General features: G+C 31.8%; 5 protein-coding genes across 6 annotated transcripts; 3 read left to right on the top strand and 2 right to left on the bottom strand.

Annotated features, from left to right (window-relative positions):
• The first annotated feature begins 1,216 nt into the window (after window positions 1–1,216).
• LOC114184941 (putative disease resistance protein At1g50180) lies at window positions 1,217–5,666 on the top strand. Of its 2 annotated transcripts, none has more exons than XM_028072360.1 (4): window positions 1,217–1,325; window positions 2,001–3,028; window positions 3,225–5,003; window positions 5,272–5,666. In XM_028072360.1, exons 2-3 carry the CDS (start codon window positions 2,011–2,013, stop codon window positions 4,997–4,999), a joined length of 2,793 nt encoding a protein of 930 aa, XP_027928161.1. In that variant the 5' UTR covers window positions 1,217–1,325; window positions 2,001–2,010; the 3' UTR covers window positions 5,000–5,003; window positions 5,272–5,666. The 2 variants fall into 2 exon arrangements, with proteins under 2 accessions (XP_027928161.1, XP_027928160.1); XM_028072359.1 differs by having other exon boundaries at window positions 1,232–1,325; window positions 1,994–3,028.
• Window positions 5,667–8,535: 2,869 nt separating this feature from the next.
• On the bottom strand, window positions 8,536–9,534 carry LOC114186098 (receptor-like protein kinase FERONIA). The gene has a single exon (XM_028074118.1). The coding sequence runs from the start codon at window positions 9,532–9,534 to the stop codon at window positions 8,536–8,538; it is 999 nt and encodes a 332-aa protein (XP_027929919.1).
• A 1,390-nt stretch (window positions 9,535–10,924) lies between these two features.
• Window positions 10,925–13,440, top strand: LOC114184967 (PI-PLC X domain-containing protein At5g67130-like). The gene is made up of 8 exons (XM_028072404.1): window positions 10,925–11,122; window positions 11,223–11,345; window positions 11,870–12,007; window positions 12,115–12,213; window positions 12,341–12,644; window positions 12,732–12,955; window positions 13,061–13,147; window positions 13,249–13,440. The coding sequence occupies exons 1-8, from the start codon at window positions 11,039–11,041 to the stop codon at window positions 13,282–13,284; spliced, it is 1,095 nt and encodes a 364-aa protein (XP_027928205.1). The 5' UTR covers window positions 10,925–11,038; the 3' UTR covers window positions 13,285–13,440.
• A 4,212-nt stretch (window positions 13,441–17,652) lies between these two features.
• Window positions 17,653–18,431, bottom strand: LOC114184968. Its single transcript, XM_028072405.1, has one exon. The coding sequence runs from the start codon at window positions 18,331–18,333 to the stop codon at window positions 17,941–17,943; it is 393 nt and encodes a 130-aa protein (XP_027928206.1). The 5' UTR covers window positions 18,334–18,431; the 3' UTR covers window positions 17,653–17,940.
• A 3,532-nt stretch (window positions 18,432–21,963) lies between these two features.
• Window positions 21,964–24,825, top strand: LOC114186088 (receptor-like protein kinase FERONIA; the record flags this gene model as incomplete). The annotated part of the gene is made up of 1 exon (XM_028074106.1): window positions 21,964–24,825. A coding segment is annotated over one exon (2,715 nt), but the record flags the coding sequence as incomplete, so codon positions are not given.
• Between the last annotated feature and the right edge of the window lie 1,957 nt (window positions 24,826–26,782).

The raw sequence follows: 26,782 nt of genomic DNA, 5'->3' as shown, positions 1-26,782 counted from the left end.
GTTATTCATATTCAAGAGTCTTTAAAAGAGCAAAAGAAAGAGGTATTGGTTAACGAGTTCATTATTCACTTAGGTAAGGACATAAACAAAGTGATAGGATGACTATTAAATAAAATTAGAGTTGTGAATTTATTTATTTTTGTGGAATAGGTGGTCATGGTAAAACTATACATACGAAAAACAATTACAATTAATGTGAAAAAATAAACTTTAAATTTAATTTAATCATAAAAAAACAAAATTATATAAGTTGAGCTCATATCATATTTATATAAACCTAATTTATATATTTCAATAAATAGTAAATAAATGATACTTAGTTGAGGAATAAAAACATCATCTCATATTATATATTATATATTACAATATGATAGTGTTTGTATGGAGTGAAAATGGAGAACCTTTGGTCTCTTAATACCATTTCACTTATAAAACTTTTTATTGAATTATATTTAAAAATACATGTCTTAAGTAAGGGTTTATGCTTATTAACAACTAATTCGTTGTTTTCTTCTATATCAAACCATCAATATATAAATACTTATCGATATGTATCATAAGATACTCATATAATATTACTTAACATAATTTTGGATAAATGTTAACATTTTTAATTTTATATTAAAAATTAGTTATGATCTAAAATAAGTTTTAAACTAAAATTTTATAGAAAAAATTATATTCAAAAGGTACCAAATAATATTCATAAACAGATTAAAAATATATCTCCTATTTAATAATAAAACAAATAACTATGATAATATTTCAATAAATTCGTATATGATAAAAATTTATTAAATTATTAAATCTAACGATATGTATTAAATAAGTTGAAATATATATTTAAAAATGTAATTACTTGTTAAGTTATTATATCAAGATTTTTAATTAACACTTTTTTTTTTCAAATATCGGACGCCTATTTAGATTCGTAATCTAAAACCATGTTAAAATATTACTTAACATAATTTTGGATAAATGTTAACATTTTTAGTTTTATATTAAAAATTAGTTATATCTAAAATAAGTTTTAAACTAAAATTTTATAGAAAAAATTATATTCAAAAGGTACCAAAATATCATTATTACCTTAAAATTAAAAAAAAAAATCATCACAGATTATTTTAGTTTAAAATCAATTTTATTCAAAATTATTATTTATAATAAAAAAAAGTCAGATTCAATTTCCGGACTTTTTTTTCTTATTAAATGTGCAATAAAATGGCATGAATGGAGCATCCAAACTCCAAAGCGTCTTTCTTCTTTGCACAGCCACACCACACATTTGGTTGAACAAGAGGCACTCCATGCTCTCTGGATTGAAGGTGTATCTTTTTCTTCTACAAGTTGTTCCTTAATCTTTTTCTGTGTTCTACAATACTATCATCCTTAACTGGATCTCGTTGGTTATGCTCCCGTAATTGATTCTATATCTAATTTCTCTGTTGTACTTTTTGGCTTTAAATTTATGCTTACGACAAATTTCCTGCTGTAGAATCATGCTTCGTATGAAATTATACATTAATAAGCATATGATATTCTTTAATAATTTATTGAGCATATATATATATATATATATTTTTTTTTTCCAAAGTCAACTCTGGTCTGCCTCTGACAGTGTAGGGATTTACTTTGCAGTTGAAGTAACAGGCATAAAATTACACCATAACTGGATTTTTGTGGTTTCTGGAACATGGATTGGAGGAACATAGTATAGATTTGACTTTGTATAGAAAGTACAACTTCGTTTAACATCCTTTTCCATTTTTTCTTCTTCTTGTTACTGCTTTTCCACCTTCAGTTTATCCATTTCTTTTCAATTTTAGCATGTTTCTGTACTTGAAGTTTACATATTCTAGGTTTTTCCCTGTTTTGTTAAGGGATTCTATCCATCTCTATAATACCTGTTTTATAAGAGTAAAGTAGCTGTCTCATATGTGAGGCTTAACGCATATTAGATGTGAAGTTTTATCTCATGATTTTGTTCTTGAAGGTGACAGAATAATCAAGATGGTTGAGGCAGTTGTGTCCTTTGCAATTGATAGGCTTTATGATCTATTGATTGAAGAGGCCAGATTGTTAAACGGGGTGAGTGACAAAGTCAAAAGCATGCAAAATGAATTAAAGAGGATGCAATGTTTCCTAAGAGATGCTGAGAGCAAGCAGGATGAAGGTGATATAATAAAGAATTATATTTCGGAGGTTAGAAAATTAGCCTATGATGCAGAGGATGTGATTGAAATTTATGCTATTAAGGTTGCATTTAGCATAAGTATTGGAACTAAAAATCCACTCTCTAGAGTTAAAAGTATTCACAAAGTCGGCTCTGAGCTCATAACAATCAATTCTCGAATATCTGACCTCACAAGAAGCTTACAAACTTATGGTTTGACTGCAACTAAAGACAATGAAGAATCATCTAATATGAAAAGGCAATTGAGATGGTCTTATTCTCACATTGTTGACGAGTTCATTGTTGGCTTAGATAAAGACATAAACAAAGTGACGGAATGGCTACTAAATGAAAATGAAAATGAAGGCTGCCGATTTGTTTATATTTCTGGAATGGGTGGTCTTGGTAAAACTACACTTGCCAAAAGCATTTACCATTACAATGCTATTAGGCGAAACTTTGATGGTTTTGCTTGGGCCTATATATCTCAGCAATGCAAGAAAAGAGATGTTTGGGAGGGAATTTTACTAAAGCTAATTTCTCCTACGAAAGAGGAAAGGGATGAGATTACGAAAATGAAAGATGATGAATTGGCAAGGAAGTTGTTTAAAGTTCAACAAGAGAAGAAATGTTTGATCATCCTGGATGATATATGGAGCAATGAGGCATGGGACATTTTAAGTCCTGCCTTTCCATCACAAAATACAAGGACTAAGATAGTTTTTACATCTCGCAATAAAGACATTTCATTGCATGTGAATCCTGAAGGCTTGCTTCACGAACCAAGTTGCTTAAATGCAGAGGACAGTTGGGCATTGTTTAAGAAAAAAGCATTTCCGAGACAAGATGACCCAGGTACCTAGAAATGTCTTCAGCTAGCAAACTTATTTATCTATTGATGTCCATATAGTTTGTTTCATTATTTCATATCTAATAATTTCCCAATTCTCTCATTTATTTTTCATATTTATGTGACCAGAAAGTGATAAAAGCACTTGTGTATGGAACCACTGTTTTAGTTAATGTGATAATTGCCTGTTACTTTTTTCAGAATCCACAATTTCTGACGACTTTAAAAGGTTAGGCAGAGAGATGGTTGCAAAGTGTGCTGGTCTGCCTTTGGCTATCATCGTTCTGGGAGGACTTTTGGCTACAAAGGAGTCGGTCAGTGAGTGGGAAAAAATACATAGGCATCTAAGTTCGTACCTAATAGGAGCAGAGGTTCGTGATAGTCGAAGATTAGATGAAGTGTTGGATTTAAGTTACCAGGACTTGCCTTGTCAACTGAAGCCATGTTTCCTGTATTTAAGTCAATTCCCTGAAGACTCTGAGATACCAAAAACTAAACTACTGCAATTATGGGTGGCAGAAGGTGTTGTTTCATCTCAATTTGAGAGTGAACGGGATGAGACAATGGAGGATGTTGCTGAACGCTATCTGGGTAACTTAATTAGCCGTTGCATGGTTCAAATTGGTCAGATGGGATCTACTGGTAGGATCAAAACCTACAGGCTCCATGATTTAATGCGGGATCTGTGTTTGTCAAAAGCCAGAAAAGAAAATTTTCTCTACATTATCAATGGATCAGAACAAAATAGTACCACTGATGCTACTCGTTCATCTAACGTATCAGATGCAAGACAAATTGGTGAAGTTCGTAGGCTTGCTGTCTACTTGGATCAACATGTTGATCAATTGATTCCACAGGACAAGCAAGTGAATGAGCGTCTCAGATCCCTTGTATTTTTTCATGACAAGAAGTGTAGGATGGAAAATTGGGACCTAGTCAGAGGTGTTTTTGTGAAGTTCAAATTACTTAGAGTTCTAGATCTTGAAGGAATTAAGGGGCTGAAGGGACAGTCATTGTCTAAAGAAGTGGGAAATCTCTTATGGTTGAAGTTTCTGAGTCTAAAAAGGACTCGTATACAAATACTGCCATCTTCCTTGGGCAATTTGGAAAATCTGCAATTCCTAAATTTGCAAACCGTCAATAAAGTGAGCTGGGATTCAACAGTGGAAATTCCAAATGTAATTTGTAAGTTGAAACGTTTGAGGCATCTATATCTTCCAAATTGGTGTGGGAATATTGTTAACAACCTGCAATTGGACAATTTGACTAATTTACAGACACTAGTAAATTTTCCTGCCAGCAAATGTGATGTAAAAGATCTATTGAAGTTAAAAAAACTCAGAAAGTTAGTGCTGAATGACCCACGACATTTTCAAAAGTTTAGTGAAAGTTTCAGTCCTCCTAATAAAAGGTTGGATTGCCTTCTATCCTTGTCTTTAAGAACTGACATGCTTTCCTTCCCTGAAAATGTAGTAGATGTTGAAAAATTGGTCCTTGGTTGTCCCTCCCTGCGTAAATTGCAGGTTGAAGGGCGGATGGAAAGGCTGCCAGATGCCTCACTGTTTCCTCCACACCTTTCAAAGTTGACTTTATGGGGTTGCAGACTTGTGGAAGACCCAATGGTAACATTAGAGAAGCTTCCTAACTTGAAGTTTCTAAATGGGTGGGATTTGTTTATTGGAAACAAAATGACATGCTCACCAAATGGTTTTCCTCAACTAAAGGTTCTAGTACTCCGTGGCTTGCCTAAACTAGATGAGTGGATGATAGAGAATCAAGCCATGCCTAATCTTTACCGATTGAGCATATCTGACTGCAACAATTTAAAGACAGTTCCTGATGGGCTAAAATATATTACCAGTCTTCGGGAGCTAGAAATCAGATGGATGCCCAAATCATTCAAGACTAGGCTTGGAACTGCTGGAGAGGATTACCACAAAGTCCAGCATGTTCCATCTATTATATTTTTGAACTAAGGATGTAAGTTGAAAATTTTAAATACCACGTTGAAGTAATTTGCTCAAAATTAGTTTTTGTTAGCTTTCTGTTGTGCATGTTGTTTCATTCTTTCATGTTTGGTTGATTCTCATTTCTATATTATAGAAAACAAATAAGTACGACACAGTTGATCACTTCCGGTTATAGATTTTATGTTGCTTGAACTCTTAGTGTTCAATGAAACAAGAAATTATTTTTTATGATTTGTTTACACAGTAATTCATGCTAACAACTTTTTGTACATTTGCAGTCTTTTACCCTCGTGCTTCCAGAATCTGAGTTTTAAAACTTGGAACTTGCTGTGTTCGTGCCTGGTATTTGTATGCATTGTCATCGATGAATTCATTTATTTTAGTATGGTTTTTATACTTGCGAGATTGTTGGTAGAATAGATTCCGAATTTATTGCGAAATTTGTAATTCCTATTAGTGAAAAGGCTTGGTTGTTGTATTATCACAAACTTGTACGATGTAACCACTATTTTGTATGTGTTTTCGGAATGTGTTACGCACTTCATTTCATATAACTTCTTCACTTGGTAACTTTTTCTAAGGGAGGAAATATAACCACCCGAGGATAGAAAATTTACCAACAAAAGAATGTCTTGTGTTTTAATGTCATGAACATACTTTACTCTTGTGTGAAGTTCTATGCATGAGTAAATTTGAAGCCTCCTCTTACACAGAAGTGAATCAACTTTGTTAGTACCCTTGTGATAAATGTAATCATGGAGGGAACAGGCAGTCATGTACTCATAATCGAGAACCAACTTATATTCTTCATTGCAAAATCCAATCAAAGGCACAAGATTGGGGCGGTGGAGTTGTGAAAGCACCAATCTAATGCTGATATGGGAAAAACCATTTAGAGAATGTTTAAGCCACCATTAGACGGCATCCCGCAACCATGATGGTATTGCCATTTTCTTTCAGATGTTTTATCCAATTACTCAACTTTGCTTGAAGTTCCTTGTTGCTTATTGCAACTCTTCAAGGGAACAAGCAATGACAAAGTTCTATGATAAACATTTTTTATTAAAACACACATGCACATACATTTTTTTTATCAGTACACGCATTCATACATACGCGTCGAACAAACTATTCCATTGATTGGATACACCACCATATCAAATCTAAAGCATTATAGCTCATACATAAAACATAAGTTCGATTGATCTGCATATATTTATTTGATATTTTATCCGAACACCTATTTTGTTAAATCTACTAAGAGCAAAGAAGTGTTAAAGCCCACACAAACTCATTTGATGACTGAGGACGAGCTGTTTCTTTATGCACATTTTTTTTTCTTCCTGCACCTCTATAAAAAACATAAACCTCAAAATACCCCTTCTTAAAATTATAATGAAAAATAAGTTATTCCTCCACCTTATTTCTTTAATGAATTTCAGATTGTTGATTCTGAAAATATTTTCGAATCTAGAACATGTTCCAAAATATATCTTGAAGTATATTTAAAAAATAAATTGTAAACTGTGCACTTTATAACGTATTTTCAAATCCGATATATTTTTTAGATTTCATAATCCAAAATGTATTTGAAATAAATGTTTTTCAGAATATGTATTCTAGAAAGTATTTCCATACTTGAAAATAGTTTCTGAAAATAAATATTTCAGAAATGTACGTTTTAAAATATATTTTTGGATACGAAAGTACCTTTTAGTTTATACAATTCAAAATACAAATAACATTTCACAATATACATTCTGAAAAATATTTTTAGACTTAGAAATATATTTCAATATATATATATATATATATATATATATATATATATATATATATATATATATATATATATATATAAACTTTTGGAATAAGTGTTCATGAAGGTATTTCCTATTTCCTTCCTGTACTTCCTTTTCTCCTTCCTTCCCAATTATTCTTCTCGTTCCTCCCACACTCCTTAGCTTCTTCTTCATCTCTTACCTCTAGATTTCTTGTTCTCCTCCTTTCCCATGTTTCTTATTTCATCTTCATGCGGTGGATCTAGCAGTGGCAATGGAGTCGAAGAGATGTGCCGCTATTAGGAACAAGACTAGACATAAGAAAAAAAAAGTGTAAAAGTATAATTTTATCATGCCTATGGTGGTGTAGAAAAAAAAAGAGAAATACAAAAAAGAAACAAACTTGAAGTACTCAGAGCTAACACGCTCACAGTAGAATGACTTATTGTAATAAACTTAATTTATCAACAGTAGTAGTAGAATGTTGTTTTTTCATTTAAATAACAAGTGCTGCTAAACAAATATTCTAAATAAATTTATATTTTAGTTGAAATTTTGTTAAAATTATAAGACAAATGTATTTCAATAAATAAGAAAGATCAATTTATAAATTTTATATTTTTCTAAAAAATATATTAAAAAGTATAAATTGAAGATTCACGATAAGAAAATGATTAAATAGTGATTAAAAATCAGTCATGTAACTGATTTAGTGATTAAAAATCGGTCACTAATATGTTCATCATTAATTTATAGTGACCAAAATCTATGATCAGATTTGTGACTAAATATGTGACTGGATTTATGACCGAATGAATCTATGATAATTTGTGACTTAATTTGAATCTATGATTGAAATTAGTAATCGAATCAATGACCAAAATTAGTGACTAAATCTATGACCGAAATTAGTGACCAAATCTATAAATAAGACAAGATAAATTGAAGACAACAACTATAGTTGTAGAACGATTACCACCACGATAGAGTGAGTGTAACAGGGGAAAGTCTCACTTAGCGATGGGTCACAATGATGGAGAGTCACGATGACTGAAGTTATGGTAAGGTGCGAGTCACAATGATAAGTTGAGACACAAAAACAAAAGATGAGATGACTGTGACAAACTCCAAGAATGGTGCTAGGTCACAAGCAATGAGGAAAGTGATGAGATAGTGAGAGAAAATTTTGGAAAGAGATAAAAAGGTAAAATAATAATTAAATAATACAGTAATCGATTTGATGACCGATTTTTTGTGGTTAAAATTTCAATCATTGTTTCGATCACCGATGGTGACCAAATTTTTAGGTGACTAATTTCGATCATTATTTAATAGATTAGTAGTGATTCTAAATTAAGTAAAATTAAAAAAAATTGAATCATATATGAAACATACTCTTATACAATGTCTAAATTTAAAAGTTAAAAACTCCTTTAATATTTTACATAGGTATTGACCTTCTGATATTTTTAAGTTTAAAATAACATTTGATTTTTCTTAAAAAAAATAATATAATTTTTCATTAATTTATATATCTATATATCTATTGCGATGTAAAAGTAAAAAAACAACAAAATAAAAATCTTATAATTATTTTATCGGGATAACCTTTACATTTATTGATTTCTAAGTTAAAAAAAGAAGAAAAGAAAAGTAGTGCATTGAATAAGTCACTAATTGCATAAAGTATTAGGACTTCCATTAACGTTATGATCATCTCTGCGTTTAAACAGTTTGGACAAAATCAACATTGCAGTCAACCTAGGTTTCTGCTTTCTCCTGCAATTGAAGCGCAAGCTCAAGTTGTATCTCCACTTCGCCCATGTTTGGTCGTTCCGTTCCTTGTTTATGCAAGCACCTCTCAGTGATATCAATGAACGTTTTCCAACAATCTGGAGCAATTTTGGACTTAATAAACGGATCAACTATTTTTTCTGCATGTAACTCCACTGAATAATTCGGGTTCTTCACACGTTCCAAGTACAAATCTCGCGCTTGCTTTGCACTCACAACTTCCAACAGAACCACACCAAATGAAAACACATTTGATTTCACAGTCAAGATACCAGAGGCTGCATACTCAGGATCACAATATGCGAAAGTATCATGGTTTCTCGCAACAAGAAATGAACTTGCAACATCAACGGATCCCCTTTTTGACAACAATAAACCAGAAATTTTAGGTTCCCAGTTTTGATCCAAAAGGATGTACTGTGTTTTGAAAAAATTATGTATCACAGAACACTTGCCTCCTGTGTGCAGATAGTGCAATCCACGTGCCACACCAATGCAAATTCGAAGCCTCCTTTCCCACGAAAGTGGAACAAATTTGTGATTATTTGTAAGATGAAGGTGATCATTGAGGGAACCGTTAAACATGTATTCATGTACAAGAATCAGATGGGGGAATCTTTCAATGCAAAATCCAATTACAGGCATGATGTTGGGGTGGTGGAGTTGACAAAGGAAGAGAACCTCGTTCTTCAACTGTGATTCTGAGAGACCAGAAAGAGAACCTTTGTTGAAACACTTTATTGCAACAGTGGTAGCACCTTTGTTCAGAAAACCCTTGTACACTACTCCGAATGAATCTTCTCCAATCACCAAAGATTCCTTAACATTCGTTAGTGATGACTGTATCTCTGCAAGTGAAAAGTGGTGGCAATGTTCTCCCATGATGTTGAAGGTTGTTGTCACGAGTAATCTGTTTACCCCTGCCTCAGGTTTAGAGAAACATGACAAAAGTGAAAGAAGACCCATAGTGTTGAAGAAGTCTGGGGCATAAATAAACCATCTATATCAATGACTGTTACTGATGTATAAGGTTGTCCACAAATAGCTAAATTAATTAAGACTTGGTTTTGGAGTTCGTCACAAGTTATTAGGAAAAACATATTCTTGATTGTGTTGCCGAGTCTTGGTTTGTCCCAGTAAGAGTACAAGACTAAGCCAGAGAAAGCCACATTGGACTTGGTCATTATGGTTCCTTCAGTTTCAGCCCTTGGCACCATGCTTAATTAATTAACGTTTTGTCCAATAATAACATATTTCGCTTTACACACTCCAATCGTTGAACCAACGACATGCATCAATTTTCAACGTAAAAATTCTCTTTTACTTGGTATTTGCGCTTCATGCCAAGTTGTACTTCGAAAAGGTTAATGTGTCAAGTCCAAGGTTAAATACATAAAAAAAGAAGTTCTTTTATATTATAGAATTGCCTAGTCTTAGCATTACAAGTGCGTATTAAAAATGTTATAATATGCTAAGCTTGATGTTTGTCATACAAGATATTCAAACATCTATGTTATGTATTGATTTTAAGTATGATATATATTAGTAAATTCTATAAAATTATTGCAAAAAAAAAATATATATATATAATAACTATTTTGAATACTAATAATTTTTTTACCATTAAATGATATCTAAGTTAATCGTGAGTAATTGTTTTTGTTTTAAAATTAATTATTATTTAATATTTTTTTGTAATAAAAAATTATATATATATAATCAATTAAATTATTCACAAAATTTTCACTTTTCTTTTTTTTTAACTATTTCTTCTCCCATCAAAACAACCATACACATCTTCTATTATATTTCTCCTATATTTTTTCACAAGTCATTTTTTAGTCTTTAGTATAAGAAAATAATTATTTTGACATTTCGTTTTTGTCATTTACAACGTATTAATAATTCTAAATAATAATAAAATATATATTCAATTAAGTTATTTAGTTAAAATATAAATTAAATGATTGATTATAAAACTAATAAAATGGGTTGAAAAAAGGCAGTAATTAAAAAAGTTTGACGGTTGTCAATTAATGGTTAAGTAAGTTACTTACATCTAATTTACGGAAAAATAACGTTCTTCAAGGATAATTCAGATGCAGTGAACTTCCATAGTTACTTTTGGTGTTCCATTTAGATAAGAAATTCACCTCCATAAGTTATGTGTGGTTTCATCTGTATAAAAAAGAATTATATATAACATCAAATAAACATTTAATACTATCCTAAATGCTTTATACATATGGTCAACCTTCCCCCATGATATATATTAATTAAAACTTTAACTTTCCTTGTAATTAATCATTCAATGTATAAGCGTTACCGAAAATATTAATTTAAAATTCTGGGATCAAAATGGTTCACTCGTAGGATTTCCATTGTTTTCTCAGCCGAGACAGAATAAAAGCCATTATTCATATCGTGATTGTATTCTGTGTGGTTGTTCTTTTCTTGGATCAGTGTCCCAATGAGTTCTCTTCTGTGCTTGCTTGTGGCTATTCTTCCTCTTCTTTACAATATTGCTGCTGCTTGTTCTAATGGAACGTGCAAGGTTTGTATTCCCATTCTACTTCTTGGACAATTTATTACGTTGTACATGTTTTCTTGTTTTCATCTTTTGTCGGTTTCGAACTAATCTTTCAACATTGTAGCTTCTTGATGAGTGTTCCTCAGATGGAGATTGTGGCGCTGGTCTCTACTGTTTTTCTTGTCCATTGGGGTTTTCAGGCTCTAGGTGTGTTAGATCAACTGCCACAAATCAATTCAAGCTCATAGTAAGATATATATCTATCTATATCTTTTCCCTAACTTTCACAAACGCGTTGACTTCGATTATGCAAACGCATAACTGACAGACTTAAACCTAATTTTCAAAATATCTTTCACAGCAAGATGGAAAGAGGGGTGTAGGAGAAAACCAATAATTTGATTAAGAGAGATAATTATAGGCATGACAAAAAAATTATAAGGACATGTGAATAAAATCATACATTGAATGAGTGCACAAACCAATTATTCAACAACCACGTGGTTGGATCACTTGGATTTCTTGGTTCCTGTTTGTATGAAATTGGTCTCATAACCACTATATTTATATCGCCACTGTAATGAAATCATGGAGACAGACCATTTGTTAAAAGTTTTCTACTTATTCAGCAATTGAAAAATAAAATGAGATCCGTATAAGTTTGAAAGATAGATTAAAAATATGTTTCATTTATTTTTTTCATCCCGGTCAAAGGAAAAAAAGAGATGTTTGATCATTCTCTCTCGTTAATTGCTTTTTTTTTTCTGATAGAATAATTCTCTGCCATTCAACAAATATGCATTTTTGACAACGCACAACGCTTATGCGATTGATGGGGAGCCATCTCACACAGGCGTGCCTCGAATAACTATCACCAACCAGGAAGACACAGTCACCCAACAGCTAAATGTATTCTATTCTCTACAGTTAATTAATTATAGCTTAAAATATCAGTACTTTTCTAATGCTAGGATTCTCATAAGAAATGATTGACTTCAACAATGGTTAATTTGTAGAATGGAGTGCGGGCACTAATGCTAGATACGTATGATTTTGACGGAGATGTGTGGTTATGCCATTCATTTGAAGGCCAATGTCATGACATCACAGCTTTTGTACGTAAAATCATCCACCCAGTTTTGTTTGTTTTTGTTCTATGTTTTCCCAGCTTATTTCTGGAGGAAACAAGTTTGAAAAATCATTGGTTATTACTAAAGATCCTCACTTGTGATGAACTTGTAGGAACCCGCCATAGACACACTGAAGGAAATTGAAGCTTTTCTATCAGCAAATCCAAGTGAAATTGTGACAGTTATTTTGGAAGATTATGTTCATGCCCCAAATGGTTTGACAAAGGTCTTCACTGAAGCTGGTCTGATGAAGTATTGGTTTCCACTGGCAAGCATGCCAAGAAATGGTCAAGATTGGCCTCTTGTGAGTGATATGGTTGCCAAAAACCAAAGATTACTAGTCTTCACTTCTATCAAGTCTAAGGAACAAAGTGAAGGCATTGCTTATCAGTGGAATTTCATGGTTGAAAATCAGTGTAAGGAACATTTCTTTCTTAGGCTTTTGCTTTTTTCTCTTGTTGCCAACTTTCTTTTTGGTCATGTTCTTATCTTGAATTGTGCAGATGGAGATGGTGGTAGGAAAGCTGGAAGCTGTCCAAACAGGGCAGAATCATCTCCTCTTAACGATAAAAGCAAATCGTTGGTGTTGGTAAACTACTTTCGATCCGCTCCAATTAAACCAATCACATGTGAAGATAACTCAGGAGAACTAATTAACATGATACACACTTGTTATGGTGCTGCTGGTAACCGGTGGGCTAATTTTGTTGCTGTTGATTATTACAAGGTTGGTTTTAGGTTAATTTTGTTCTCTTCTTCCAAATTGTGTTGCTAAGGCATCAAATATTTTCAACCCATATAATCCTTATAATATGGAGGGCTCATTATGCAGAGGAGTGAGGGAGGAGGATCGTTTCAGGCTGTAGACACACTCAATGGAAAGCTGTTGTGTGGATGTGATGATGTTCATACCTGTGTGGTAAAGCAAATTAACTTACCTCTTTTTTTCTGGAAAGCATAAATAAACATTTTAGTACACAGTTCTCTATAGTATTAACACTTATGTTTTTTATCTTTCAGCCTGGATCAACATCACAAGCTTGCTCATCATCATAGGAAATCCGTAGGAACCATCTGCAAATAATTCAGGCAATATATTGTTGTCAACTTTTCAGTCATTAAATATTGCTTGTGATGAACTCATTGGCAAAGATAGCATATCAAAGGCAGAATCGAGAACATCCATTATTAATAAAAGCACTGGGTGGTAAATTCAAACGTCCGTTATATAGTTTAGAGAAGAATTCATCAATATCGTAAGTAATAGGAGAGGGGTCATATGCTTTCTTGTAAAAAACTAGAAAGAACAAATCCTTAAATCAATATATTAAGTTAATAAAAAAAATTCTAGCAATTGACCACATATTATCAGTTTAGAATTAAATTAACCAAAAATACTAGGTTACAACGTTATAACAGGAGACGATATATTTTTTTAAAAATGTATGGCTGCAATTCTAATGATAAAATTATCTTTCTTATACTACTATGTGGAAACATGCGTTCACGTGTGTCTCATTATTTTTTTTATTGTAGTTAATTAATTTAGTTTTAAAAAATGATTAAATTTAAATAATTAATCACTTAAAATTATAAAATAATAAAATTATTATTATAATTTAAAAAAAATTAAATAAACAATTACTTAAAAGGTAAAATAATAAAATAATAATTTTAATTTAAAAAATTATAAAAAGAATAAAATTAGAAAAAGTTATGGTGATAAAATGATAATTATTTCAATTTTAAACGATGACTATTTGAAGTATACAATTGGAAAAAATTATGTACGAAGAAGTTCCTTATTGATGATATAGATTATGTTTAAAGTTAGAATGATTTATGCTTTATGCTTAGGATTACACATAAAATTAGATAAAAATAAAATAAAATAATGATTAGACACAAAATAAAAACTTTAAACCATGAAAATATGGAAAATCTAAGGTCTAACTTCATTCTAACATCAATAAGTCGTGACTAACTTATATGAATATGTAAATATAATGTCTTGATAAGTGTCTAATATGAGTTAATTTTTAGATGAATTTGACACTTATCTTGCTTTTATTTTGTTAAATTCTAAATAAATCACTCCAATTGTTTTTGTAGTTTTCAATACTAGTAGAGAATCAAAGTGGAAAAAAAATTGATGAATTTCAAGCAATTTTGGAAAAAACCTGATACTGGTACTAATGAGTGACAGGATTGAGGCTTGATCCACAAAGCAAACACATTGCAAAGGAAAATCTTAAACATTAAACCTAAAGCTAAGTCATGAAGACTTATTCCCACAGAAGTTATCACAGGAGCCAAGATGTAACCATTTAGAACTCTCTTGTACTTATACTATTATGTTTATCAAAATATGCTTTTCTTACATGTTACAAGAATGGACCCAGAGTTACATTTAAAGAGAACTTCCCTACCATAAATGGTTGCATCTTTGTAAATAATGATCGAACTAATACAGAGAAGGGAAAAGTGATAAAATTTAGCTTCCACATGTATTTATTATCTTGAAGTTAATCTTTTAAATTGTTCTACTATCTTTATTGCATTAAACCAATATTTTCAATACATCAAATTTGTTTCTTACATTCCATATAAAGCAAAAATTATTTTACTCAAGTCAAACTTGTTTAAACTTTGTGTATTCTATCTTATCCATGTAAATACGACATTTATTGTGCTACAAACTACCTAATATTATCTAGTATACTTAATATAGTGTTGTTGATGTTTGCATTCAAGCATTAACAACACTATATTTAATAAGTACTAAAATATACACTAAAAAATCGAATATTATTGACGATTAGTATACGTCAATGACGATATATATTGATAACATATTTTTCATCGGAATACTGACAATTTAAAATTCGTCAAAATTTTGCTCATTTGTAAACTTTACTGACAAACTAAAAAAATCCCTCTATAATTACCAATAAAAAATTCGGGTAATTGTATTATAATCAACAAGTGCATAATTCTTTAGTCTCCGCACCAAGCAAAACACAACCAAAACCTACTAGTATAATATACACAAACTATTAATATTATACAATGAAAACTCTTATAAAAAAACTCCTAATAAAGATAACTCATATACAATTAAAAACTCCTAATAATAAAAGAATTTGACATCTTAACATCATAAACCCAAATAATAATGAAATTTTAAGTTCACATGTCTGTACTTCTTTAAATGTTTTTCATCTTTTCCAAATAAATGTAGTAATTTTTCTTATGTTTGAGTTTCAATTAGTTCAATAAAATCTTCTTCTAATAAAGTAAAAAAAATAACTTATAATTTAAATCTTTTAATTTTTAGTAAATTATCAACTACAAAAAAGATATAAATCCATTTTACCAAAAAAAATCTCTTTGTGGTGTGAGTTTGAGTGGATGAGTGTGGGTATGTGTGGATGTGAGGGGTAGGGATGTGTGTGGATGGGCGGATGGATTACCAAAAGTACTTGTACAGTTGAAGACAAAAATTATTGATATTCACATCTGCGAATAACTCCAAATTGTTAGTTCACTTCACATGGTTATTGCCTTTATTGAAAAGTATGCACAATAACTTCACATGGTTATTGCCTTTATTGAAAAGTATGCACATTAAGATTTAGGCCCATGCGCTTCTCCAATGATAAAGCAGCTCATATTGGGTGTTATCGGATTGAGTTGATTACCATCAAAATTTAATCATAACTCACTGAAAAAATATTTTCATTTTTTCTATTTAAATCTAATTTATTTTTGAGTAAGTTATTAGATTCAGTTCAGTTAATTATGCAAAAATTTTAAATTTTCTTATTATAAAATTATAATTTTAAATATCAACCTAATTTAAAAAATATAATTTTTACAAAAAAAAAGTTAATTTGAGATTTCAAATAAGTCAATAAAATAAAATTATATATAATAAAATTGTCAAAACTAATTTAAGACATAAAAAGAATATTTATCTATAACATAATTATAAAAGTGACTTTTGAATCATTCTTACTAAACTCATCATTCAAGTGTTTAAGACTAAGTTAATGTGTGTTAAATTGTATTTAACTCGATAAAAAGTGAAATGTAATTGGATTGAATTAGATTAAGCTAGGTTATTACATGAGTCTCTCTTTTTCATTTTTATATGGTATATTTTCTCTTTTTATGGTGATCCTTTTTTTTATATGGTTATACAGACAGTTATTTCGGTGATTTTTTTTATTATGATTATGCGATCAGTCACTTCGAACCAACGAGGCTCTGATACCATTTATGTGTTTGTATTTATCATATGAGTTATAGTCATTGAGAGATTGTGATTCTATATTTATGACATTGGTTTTAAACACATACAAAACATTTGACACCATTTTTACCCCAAAACGTTAAAGCAATGATGTTATGAGTATTTATTTTATATAGTATTTAACTTTGTATATTCTATGTAATATGAGATTATTGACTCACACTTGGACTATTCCTAACAAATTTTATGTAGTTATTTTATTTTTATCTGACCAATATTTTTAGGACAATAATGAAAAAATATTAATAAATGAACGTCATTAAAAAATATCAGTGTTATCAATATACTCCACTATAATTTCTAGCTACTACATTTCTAATAATGTAATTTTTGTGAACAAAATTATTATTAATTATTTAATCTGTATTCCAACAACGATTTATAAACCCTTTTATTTTAAATGGTTCTTTAGAAGTATTCGAACCATTTATTATTATTACTCTATTTTTATGCTCAATGGTTTCATAAAATTCTTTATTTAGCCTCTTGTGACATTTCATTATTTATTTTATCCAAACTTATAGTTTAATTTTTGTACTGTTTATTACAATTATTAGGTTATTTACATTTCTAATTTTATAAAATATTTTTTAGTAAAATATTAAGATTTCAAAAGTAACTAAAACCTAAACTATAATTACTCAATAATATGTTTTTTTGGTACAACAAGCTATATCAAATCTTATATAAATATGTTGTCTGTATATAATTTTATATTTATTAGCCATTATAAGTAGTGAATTAATCTTCTAAAATACTTCTAATTCCAACAACTTTTAAATTTGAGTTAAAATTATTGTTTCAATTTTGAAGTACTTTTAACTATAGCTTGTTTTAAACATTAGCCTACGTATTAGTTAAAGTATTTGAAATAATTCGTCCGTTAATAAATACTTCCCTTAATTACCAAAAGTAAAAGGATGTAATGCTAATCTGTCTTACAAATAAGGTGCACTTTCTTATAATAAATCACGTCAAATAAAAAATCATAATATCAATGTTCTGTAGATATATATATAAAAAAAAAAAAAAAGCTCCCAAGGATTGAGAACAGGAATTATCAGTAACATTTCTCTCTATAAAGCAGAAGATTATATTAACTGACGATGAAGAAGAGAATAATTGTAGGCCACCAGCATTCCATTATTACTTGAAGAGAAGACACACATAGTTATTGACTTAAGTAAACTGAAATAAAGAAAAGCATACATATACACGTTCACCATTCTTACCAAACACTTGTCCAGTTGATGAGATGGAATTACTATTGCAGTAACAGAAACACGCCCAATAATGGAGACACAGCACAGCAGTGGAGTGAGGAAGCGAAATCATTGGTATACATAAACATATAGCTTGTCCGGCCGACGCGCGGTCGACGACGATCTTAGAGATCATTATGAATCAGGATTAGGATTAATGTTAACGCAATCCCTTTTGTAAGAAGTATAAGGACAATGGCTATCCGTACCACCAGGATTAGCTTGGGCCCCACATTTTTTATAATGCCCATTAGGATAGCTACAACGGACGGCCGGGTTATTAGGATTGGGAGTGTTTTTAGTCACTGGGTCGTCAGCTTGAGCAAGGATTCTGCGGAAGTGAGAGCTTGAGATGGTGGGAAGCTGTGAATCCAAGTGAATGACGTTGAGACAGTCCTCTAGGGAGCCGTCGCACAGAGAAGTGGTGACATTGGACATGGACATGACGGACACAGCTGCAACGCAGTGATAAATCACCAAAATCCACATCACCAAAGGGATGGTTGAACCTCGCTTCTTCATGTCCATCTGCTACTCTCTTCTCACTGCTACTAAATCCTTCTAGAGAGATATTTTCTCACAATAATGAACGCTGAAGGGTGAATATCCACCCTTAATATATACAATACTCCCTAGTCCAATTGCACTACATTACATATGCAAATTATCACTCGCCAGATATTTTAATACCCCACAACTTAACACTTTATTTCCGCTACCTTTAATTTTGGTTTAATCATGCATTTGATTCTTCGTTTTAGAGTTAAAATCTTAATCTAATATCCGAATTTTTAAAAGTTTTAAATTGGTCCATTTTTTTGTTAAAACGTCTTAAATTTGTCCTTTCTTAAGTCTGGGTTGACATTGTTAGAGAGAGTGTCACGTGTCAGTTCCTCGATTTTTTTTATCTTTTATTTTATTTTTTTGAATTTTTTTTTATTTTTATTTTTTAACTTTTAAAAAATCAAAAAAATTGTTACGCGTCAAGTTGTCGTCGTGCCACGTGGCAGGGATAGAGTGATGTGACAGTGATAATGACACATGTCAGTATTATACCAGGTGTCATTTCCTTAGTCCCACTTTGGTCCCTTTATTTTAACTTTTGTTTCAATTTAGTCACTATTTTTGTAAAAGAAATCCAATTTTGTCCCTCTCCAAATTAAAACAAAAATTAACTTTTATATAAATGTTATACAAATATTTTTTATTAAATTTGATATTTTTATTCAAATTGATATTTTTATTATATATTTTGAACATAGCTAAGTTTATTTAAAATTGTGTTTCACATTCAACTTTACTTAAAACTGTTTTCAAATTTTAAATTTATATGTTTTTTTTATTGTTACATGAACTAGTTAATTTATGAATTTTTTTTATTAACATTATTTTCTATTAACAACTTTAAAACAATTTTAAATAAAGTTCAATGTAAAATATTAATTAAATGAACTTAATTTGGTTAAAAATATTTACCTGAGTGCTTTAAGAGAGCCTGTAACCAAAACGTCCCCTGCATTCTCTAGATGAAGTCTCAGCTCTGAACACGCTAAATCGGCTACATGTCGGTCAGTCGGTATAAAACTCCCCTGGTGTTCATCTCCAATTGAAATTTGTCTCCACTCTTGTGGAGACCCTCATCTATGAGGCCAGCCGACAGGACGCATGACCCTTCGGTCGGGCAGCCACGCCAAAACCTAAATTAGTAAGATAAGAGTGGATTAAGATAATACAAGTCAGTAATCAAGTTTAAAAAGAAATTGGGCCATTATTAAGAAACCCTAATTACAGGCCCATACCAAAAATTATAAATAGAGGCCCAAGGTAGGTTGGTAAGGACCTTTAACTCGCATTTATTACAACATTTATTGCTATCTCTTGATCGAACTTGAACTGACTTAAGCATAGGAGCCTTTTAGACAGGTACCCCGATCGGCCGATCAACCAAGCGGGAAGAGAAGAAAACCTTGAACATGAGAAAGAATTAAACAAGCTAGCTGAGAAGAACATCGGACGAGAAGGACTTGAGAACAATTTGAGTGTTTAAAGTAGGTGCTTGGCTCCTACCCTTGAAACAAATACCATTAACATCTCTACTCGTAAAAAGAGAAAATCATGCAACTTTTCTTTAAGGTTAAACCAAATTTGGACCTATTATTTTTAGGTGATTTTTTGTGTATTTTTAGATTGAGTACAATGTGCAGTGAAAGCAGAGAGCGGATTTGGGGGATGGATGGTTTAATCCATCCACCCAAAAGTGAGATGATATTTTGGTTTAAGATTACGAAATTGTCCCTCTTTTTGAGAAACAACAATAGGTGTGTGTGAATTGAATGCAGTGGTGAGTGGTGAGTGGTGAGTGCGGCGATGGGTCGTCAGGGACGAAGATGAAGAAGGTGCTGGGGTGTGGTGGGCGAGGAAGATCAAGGAAGGGGTGGGCTGTGGTGGCAGACGAAGATGAAGGAGGTGGTGGACTGTGGCGGGGATGAAGCTCGCGGAGGAATGGTGGTGCATAGGGTATGCGCACCGATTACATAACCGGTGCAATGCATTGTGTGTGTGTGTGTATGACACCGATTACTTAATCGGTGCCTTTGTAAAGAGGAGAGTAACATCGATTACGTAACTGGTGTCGTGTTTGTATGTTTTTTTGTATAACTTCTTTTGTATAACTTTTGTTTAAAATTTATTTGTATAACTTTTTTTTAATTTAATTATATAATTTTTTTTACATTCATAAAAATTTAAATTTTTTTAATTTTAAAATTTCATATAATTTTAATATTTTCTAATTTGTATTAATTATTTATAATTATTTTTATAAAATCAAATTACAAAATCATTATCTTTTTCCATCAAGAGTATTTTAGTAACTTTATAATTCTGTCTATTTTTACAATTTATTTTATTTATCATATCAATAAAATCTTTCACTAACTTTCATAAAACTTATCTCCAAATCCATTCATTTTAACCTCTAAATCCACTAAAAAAATATACAAATTCATCTACTCAAATTCACACAAATCCATCTTCACACTCTCCCCCAAATCCATACCTCCAAAGGAACACACCCTTAGTATTTTATTTGTTTTTCTTTTAAAGATTGTTACCATAACATTCCATTAATTGAAAATTTTCAAAGTAAAGAAAAATATCACAGATTTGAAATTCAGAAGGATGCAGTTATTACTATATATATAACAATATTATATTTTTCATAACACCTCAAAACACCTGGAGAAAGAATGTATTACTTATGGAATATCAATAACGGAATAAAATTTTCCTATAAAACATAATTTATCTACAAATTTTATCAATAAATATTCTAGTATTTTAATTACATTGACAGATATTTTTGTCAACAATAAATTAATGAATTAATAGGTGAATTACAATTTGTGATACTGATGAATATTTCAATCAGTAATATATCAATTGATAAAATTATTTAGTAATTGATTTTTTTTTCAAATTCAACCGTAAATATGTCATGATGAATTTTTTTTTTTATATTTGCTAATATATCTGTAAATAATTGAATTTTTTGAAAATTAATTGACAAATCTATTCATAAATAAATTTTTAAAATTTGTCAATAAATCTATTGATAAATTTACCAATAAAATGTGCATCAACTTTTTCGTTAAATCTAACATAATATTTATAAATTAATGGATTAACTATGTTTTTGTCATAAACTATAACAATATTTCAATTTTAATTCCTATTTCAAAAATTTTGATTGTAATTCTTATTTCAAAATTTTATTTCCTTTTAAAATCTATTGATTCGAACCCTCGAAATTGAAGGACGATGACGATTTTTATAATATCACCAACCGTGTGCCACATCATACCTCTATTGCTCAAGATATTTTTCGCATACCCGGTCCAAAGAAAAGAAGAGAATAGCGAAGAAGAAATAAAAATCAAATTTAGACTCTCTTGGATGGGTAGACTTGAAGTCTCCACTAATTTCTTAAAAAATAGTGAGAAACACTCTTTAAAAGAAGAATTATTATTTTTTAACAAAATTTTATTAACAAATTTTTAATAATACACCTGTGATAGCAATTTAATAAATAAATAAAAAATTTGATATGACTTAAAAAAATAAAAAAAAATTTGATATGTATTTAAAAACAAACTTTATCAAAAATATCATAATCCTTACAAGAATTTGTTTATTTATCTTGTTCAAACTCTTTGTTTAGCCACTGTGTGGTGCTTTCTCTACAGCTTATCGATGGACACAACCTGCAAACAAAGTGCTTTAGGAACCATACTCCTCCTCTTCCTGTTGTGGTGCCTCCCCTGCCTTTCCATAGCAGATGTTATCTATCATCCTCTTGATCTCTTCTCAATCAGCTGTGGCTCTTCTACCAACTTCTCCACGCTTGATACTCGGAATTGGACTGCAGACATCAATTTCCTCTCTCAAACCCATCACTCAGTAGCTGCTCGTTCACTCACACCAACTACCATCCAGGGTCCCTACACCGATGCTCGTCTCTCTCACTCCCCATTCACTTACTTATTCCCTCTCACACCAGGCCCCAAGTTCATTCGTTTCTTCTTCTACTCAACTTCATACCAAAACTTTCCTCGCTCCCAAGCCTCTTTCTCAGTCCAAGCAGGCCCCTATACCCTCCTTCAACATTTCAATTCTTCCCTCAACGCCGATGCCGATGATAACCCTAGATACCCTGACATCTTGCTCAGAGAGTATTGCATCAACCCCCAAGATGGTGAGAACCTCAACATAACCTTCATTCCAAGCACCACAGCCCAGCATCCAGATTCCTACGCTTTCATCAATGGAATCGAGATTGTTTCAATGCCCTTTTATCTCTATTACACCAATCCTGACGTGGAAATCGATGAATTGCCCATACCTGCTGACATCAGGCACCCATTCCCCATTGAAAACAGCTTTGCGCTGGAGACAGTGCACAGGTTGAGAGTTGGGGACAAAGATATTCCACCCGCAGAAGACACGGGTATGCTCAGGCACTGGGATCTTGATAAAGATTATGTAACTAGTCCAAGTGTAGAATCTCTTGATATTGACACTAAAACTAAGCTGAACTTCACTGAGAAGACTCCTAACTACACGGCACCAAACGAACTGTACCGATCTTTAAGAAATATGGGGTTCGATGGCCCTGCCAACATGCGGTTCAACCTCACATGGCAGCTTCCGGTTGATTTGGGTTTCACCTACTTGCTAAGGTTACACTTTTGCCAGCTTGACCCAGAGATTCATAGTCCTGGTGACCTCACCTTCTACATCTACATTCAGGATCGGTGCGTTGAAGAGTGGGCTGACGTCCTCAAATGGAGCGGTGAACAGAAGGGTGTACCAGTGGTTAGAGACTACACAGTTTTCGTGCCTCTCAATCAGGACAAAGCAAATCTTTCACTTAAAATGCATCCTAAACCTCAAAGCAAGACCTGGGACGCACAAATAAATGCAATTGAGCTCTTCAAAATCAACGACTCATCCGCTAATCTCGCTGGACCAAATCCATCCCCTTCTCCAAAAATCTCCGGGGTTCCTATTCAAATTTCAAATAAAAAAAGCAGAGGCACCAAGAGACCCCTAGTTCCCGCTGTCGCCGGTGCAGTTTCTGCTGTCGTTTTACTCTCCTTTATAGTTGCTTTCTTCGTCATCAAACGCAGGCGTAGCGTTGCCATCGACAAGGGTTCCAACAAGAAAGACGGAACTTCTCGCGGGGGTGGCTCATCATCTCTACCAACCAACCTCTGCCGTCACTTCTCAATCGCAGATATTAAGGCCGCCACAAACAACTTCGACGAACTCTTCATCGTTGGAGTGGGAGGCTTTGGCAACGTTTATAAAGGCTACATCGACGGTTCAACACCTGTGGCAATCAAAAGGCTCAAACCGGGATCTCAGCAAGGTCTCGACGAGTTCATGAACGAGATCGAAATGCTCTCTCAACTTCGTCATCTCCATCTTGTTTCCCTTATCGGTTACTGCTACGAGAGCAACGAAATGATACTTGTTTACGATTTCATGGATCGTGGAACCCTCCGTGATCATCTCTACGGAACCGATAACCCTCCGCTCTCATGGAATCGAAGACTTCAAATATGCGTAGGTGCTGCACGAGGACTGCATTATCTGCACACGGGTGCGAAACAGATGATCATTCACCGCGACGTGAAGAGCACAAACATCTTGTTGGATGAAAAATGGGTAGCGAAGGTTTCAGACTTCGGGTTATCAAGAATTGGGCCCACAGGTTCTTCGATGACCCATGTGAGCACTCAGGTGAAGGGCAGTATAGGGTATTTAGACCCGGAGTATTACAAACGGCAGCGTTTGACGGAGAAGTCGGACGTGTACTCGTATGGGGTGGTGCTCTTGGAGGTATTGTGTGGGAGGCAGCCTTTGCTCCGAATGGTGGAGAAGCAACAGGTGTCCCTTGTGGATTGGGCGAAGCATCGGTATCAAAAGGGATCTCTAGGTGAGATTGTGGATCCAGCTCTGAAGGGCCAGATAGCACCTCAAAGTATGCGCAAATTTGGTGAGGTTGCGTTGAGCTGTTTGCTTGAGGATGCGACTCAGCGACCTTCCATGAACGACGTCGTTGGGGTGTTGGAGTTTGTTCTACAGCTTCAGCTTCAGGACAGTGCCCATGTCAATGCTGTGTTGGAAAGTGGTGGGGATTATGAAGACAGCGGTACTGAGAACATGTTTAGCAGTACACATAGCAGTGTGCATGTTTCGGAATATAGTAACAGCAGTGGACTGATCACTACAAGCTACGGGAGTAAGGATTCTGACAGGTTGATCCCAGATCCTGTTTTCTCCGAGATTAAGGATCCGAAGGGACGCTGATCGAGTTACTTGTTCAAGTTCAGGTGGGGTTTGGTATTTTACATAAGAAAAAGGGTTGCAATGTTATACGTAATTGGTTCTAATTATACTTACATATACTTCCATGCACTTAATGTTCGGAATAATGGAAGTTTGAGTTCTTCGTTACTAAACTCTTGTTTCAGTAAAGTGGTATGAGAATTGGGATAGTTTTAGTTAATTCATCATTTGTGGGGGTGGTTTTTAAGTTTTACAGCACGACTATTATGGTATTAAAACTATTTGTGGGACAGTGTCAAACAAGTTTTTCCTTTACAGTAATCTTGTGAAGTTTAAGAGTTATCAAAAGTTTGATTGGCAACTCTATGAACGGCCAGCAAAACAAAGAAGATGAAATATAGAAATAACTGAGTGTTGACAAATAAAGACGAACTCGGAAGAATTCTAAACTGACTCAGTGCGTTAACAAACACGACAAAACCCATCGCATAACAAGCACATAGTGCGCGAGAATAAAACAGTATCATTATGAGTTTGGGGTTGGTTCATGTTCTGGTATATTCAATAAGACTCGTATTGTTTAGAATTTGAAATCAATTGAAATTTAAATATTTTTTATTTTATTTTATTCTCCGAAACACTTTTAATAAAAAAAACTATGATAGAATTCAAACAAAAATATTCTTTAACAAATAAAATGACACATCTTATAATGTAATAGAAACTTGTGAAAATTTAATTATTTAAATATTATTATCCTAATTTAAAATATAGGAACCTAAATAAATCATTAAAAAAATAAGTTGTGGAATTTGGATTTTTTACCACTTTTTTTAAATTACAGATATATTATTAATGTTTAAAAGACAAAAAATAATAATAAAAAAATCTATATTCTTAAAAGTGCATGGAAAAAAAAATTTAATAAAGAATCTAGATTCTTAAAAATGCATGGGAAAGTTTCTTTTTTTTTCTTCTAGAGACAGAAAATTTCTGGATCGGTTAGAGAAGATTCATGCTCGAAATGCAGAAATAAATTGTATTGAACCTATTGAGCTATATTTTTCTTTCACTAGCTCAAGTCATGAAAGAAATGCAGACACACATGATCCAATCTAGAAGCCAAATAAACTAAAATCTGCCTCGGCTAAATTTAACCGGAATTTCTTCTAATAATTGAACGGAATTACTATTTACGTCCCCTTTTCATCTACAGTCAAATTGTTTTAATTAAATGCTATTCCGACCATATGATTAGATTTATTATTCCTAAACTAAAGTTTGGAAATTATAATAAACATACTATTGATTATTTGAATTTTACTCGAACTATGTAAATATAAATATTAAACTTATGAGATGTAATGCCCAAAACTCAATTCTCAATGTACATTTAAAAATAAGAGTAATAATTTATAGTTAATATATATTTAAAGAGAGAACTAAAATATATATATATATATATATATATATATATATATAATAAAATCAAAATTTCCATAAATCATATTCAAAATTCTACTTTAACTAGTGATAAAATAAATTTATAGTATATAAATAAATACAATATTTTTGAATAGTTATTTAACTTGCTCTCTTTTGAGTTTTAATTGAGTTATCATCCCTATAGTGATATTTTGATATATGTGTATAATTCAAAATGGATGATATTATACTTTTGTAAAAAGGTTAGAGCACTCCCAAGTGCTCTGTTATTAAATTTATTAATTTTTTATTGATAAAAAAATGGATATAAATCAATTTTGTAAGATTGAGTTAGACTTAAAATTTATTTTTTAACTTGGTATCAGTGTATCTTAATAAAACTTGTTATTTTTTGAAACTATTATATTATTTATTATCAAAAAATTTATTATTTGTTAAATTTATTATTTCACGCTGTAAATTTGTTATGAGACAATATTCGCATCTAAGAGTAAATGTATTAAAAGTCTTATTTCAACCAATAATAAAATTAAATTACAGTATATAAATAGATGAAATCAATTATATATATATATATATATATATATATATATATATATATATATATATATATATATATATATATATATATATATTTATATATATGGTGTAAGTTTCGCGTTCAAAAACTAGTACAACA

Source organism: Vigna unguiculata, chromosome 5, assembly GCF_004118075.2.
Source record: "Vigna unguiculata cultivar IT97K-499-35 chromosome 5, ASM411807v1, whole genome shotgun sequence".
Classification (NCBI taxonomy): domain Eukaryota; kingdom Viridiplantae; phylum Streptophyta; class Magnoliopsida; order Fabales; family Fabaceae; genus Vigna; species Vigna unguiculata.
This window is presented reverse-complemented; position numbering and strand designations above follow the sequence as displayed.

Excerpts from the sequence above, each read along its gene's own strand:
- LOC114184967 (XM_028072404.1), top strand. The coding sequence starts at position 11,039 with ATGAGTTCTCTTCTGTGCTTGCTTGTGGCTATTCTTCCTCTTCTTTAC. Across the intron at positions 12,008-12,114 it reads CAGTCACCCAACAGCTAAAT|AATGGAGTGCGGGCACTAAT; the intron begins GTATTCTATTCT and ends GTTAATTTGTAG. Across the intron at positions 12,214-12,340 it reads GTCATGACATCACAGCTTTT|GAACCCGCCATAGACACACT; the intron begins GTACGTAAAATC and ends ATGAACTTGTAG.
- LOC114184941 (XM_028072360.1), top strand. The coding sequence starts at position 2,011 with ATGGTTGAGGCAGTTGTGTCCTTTGCAATTGATAGGCTTTATGATCTA. Across the intron at positions 3,029-3,224 it reads TCCGAGACAAGATGACCCAG|AATCCACAATTTCTGACGAC; the intron begins GTACCTAGAAAT and ends TACTTTTTTCAG.
- LOC114186098 (XM_028074118.1), bottom strand. The coding sequence starts at position 9,534 with ATGGGTCTTCTTTCACTTTTGTCATGTTTCTCTAAACCTGAGGCAGGG.
- LOC114184968 (XM_028072405.1), bottom strand. The coding sequence starts at position 18,333 with ATGGACATGAAGAAGCGAGGTTCAACCATCCCTTTGGTGATGTGGATT.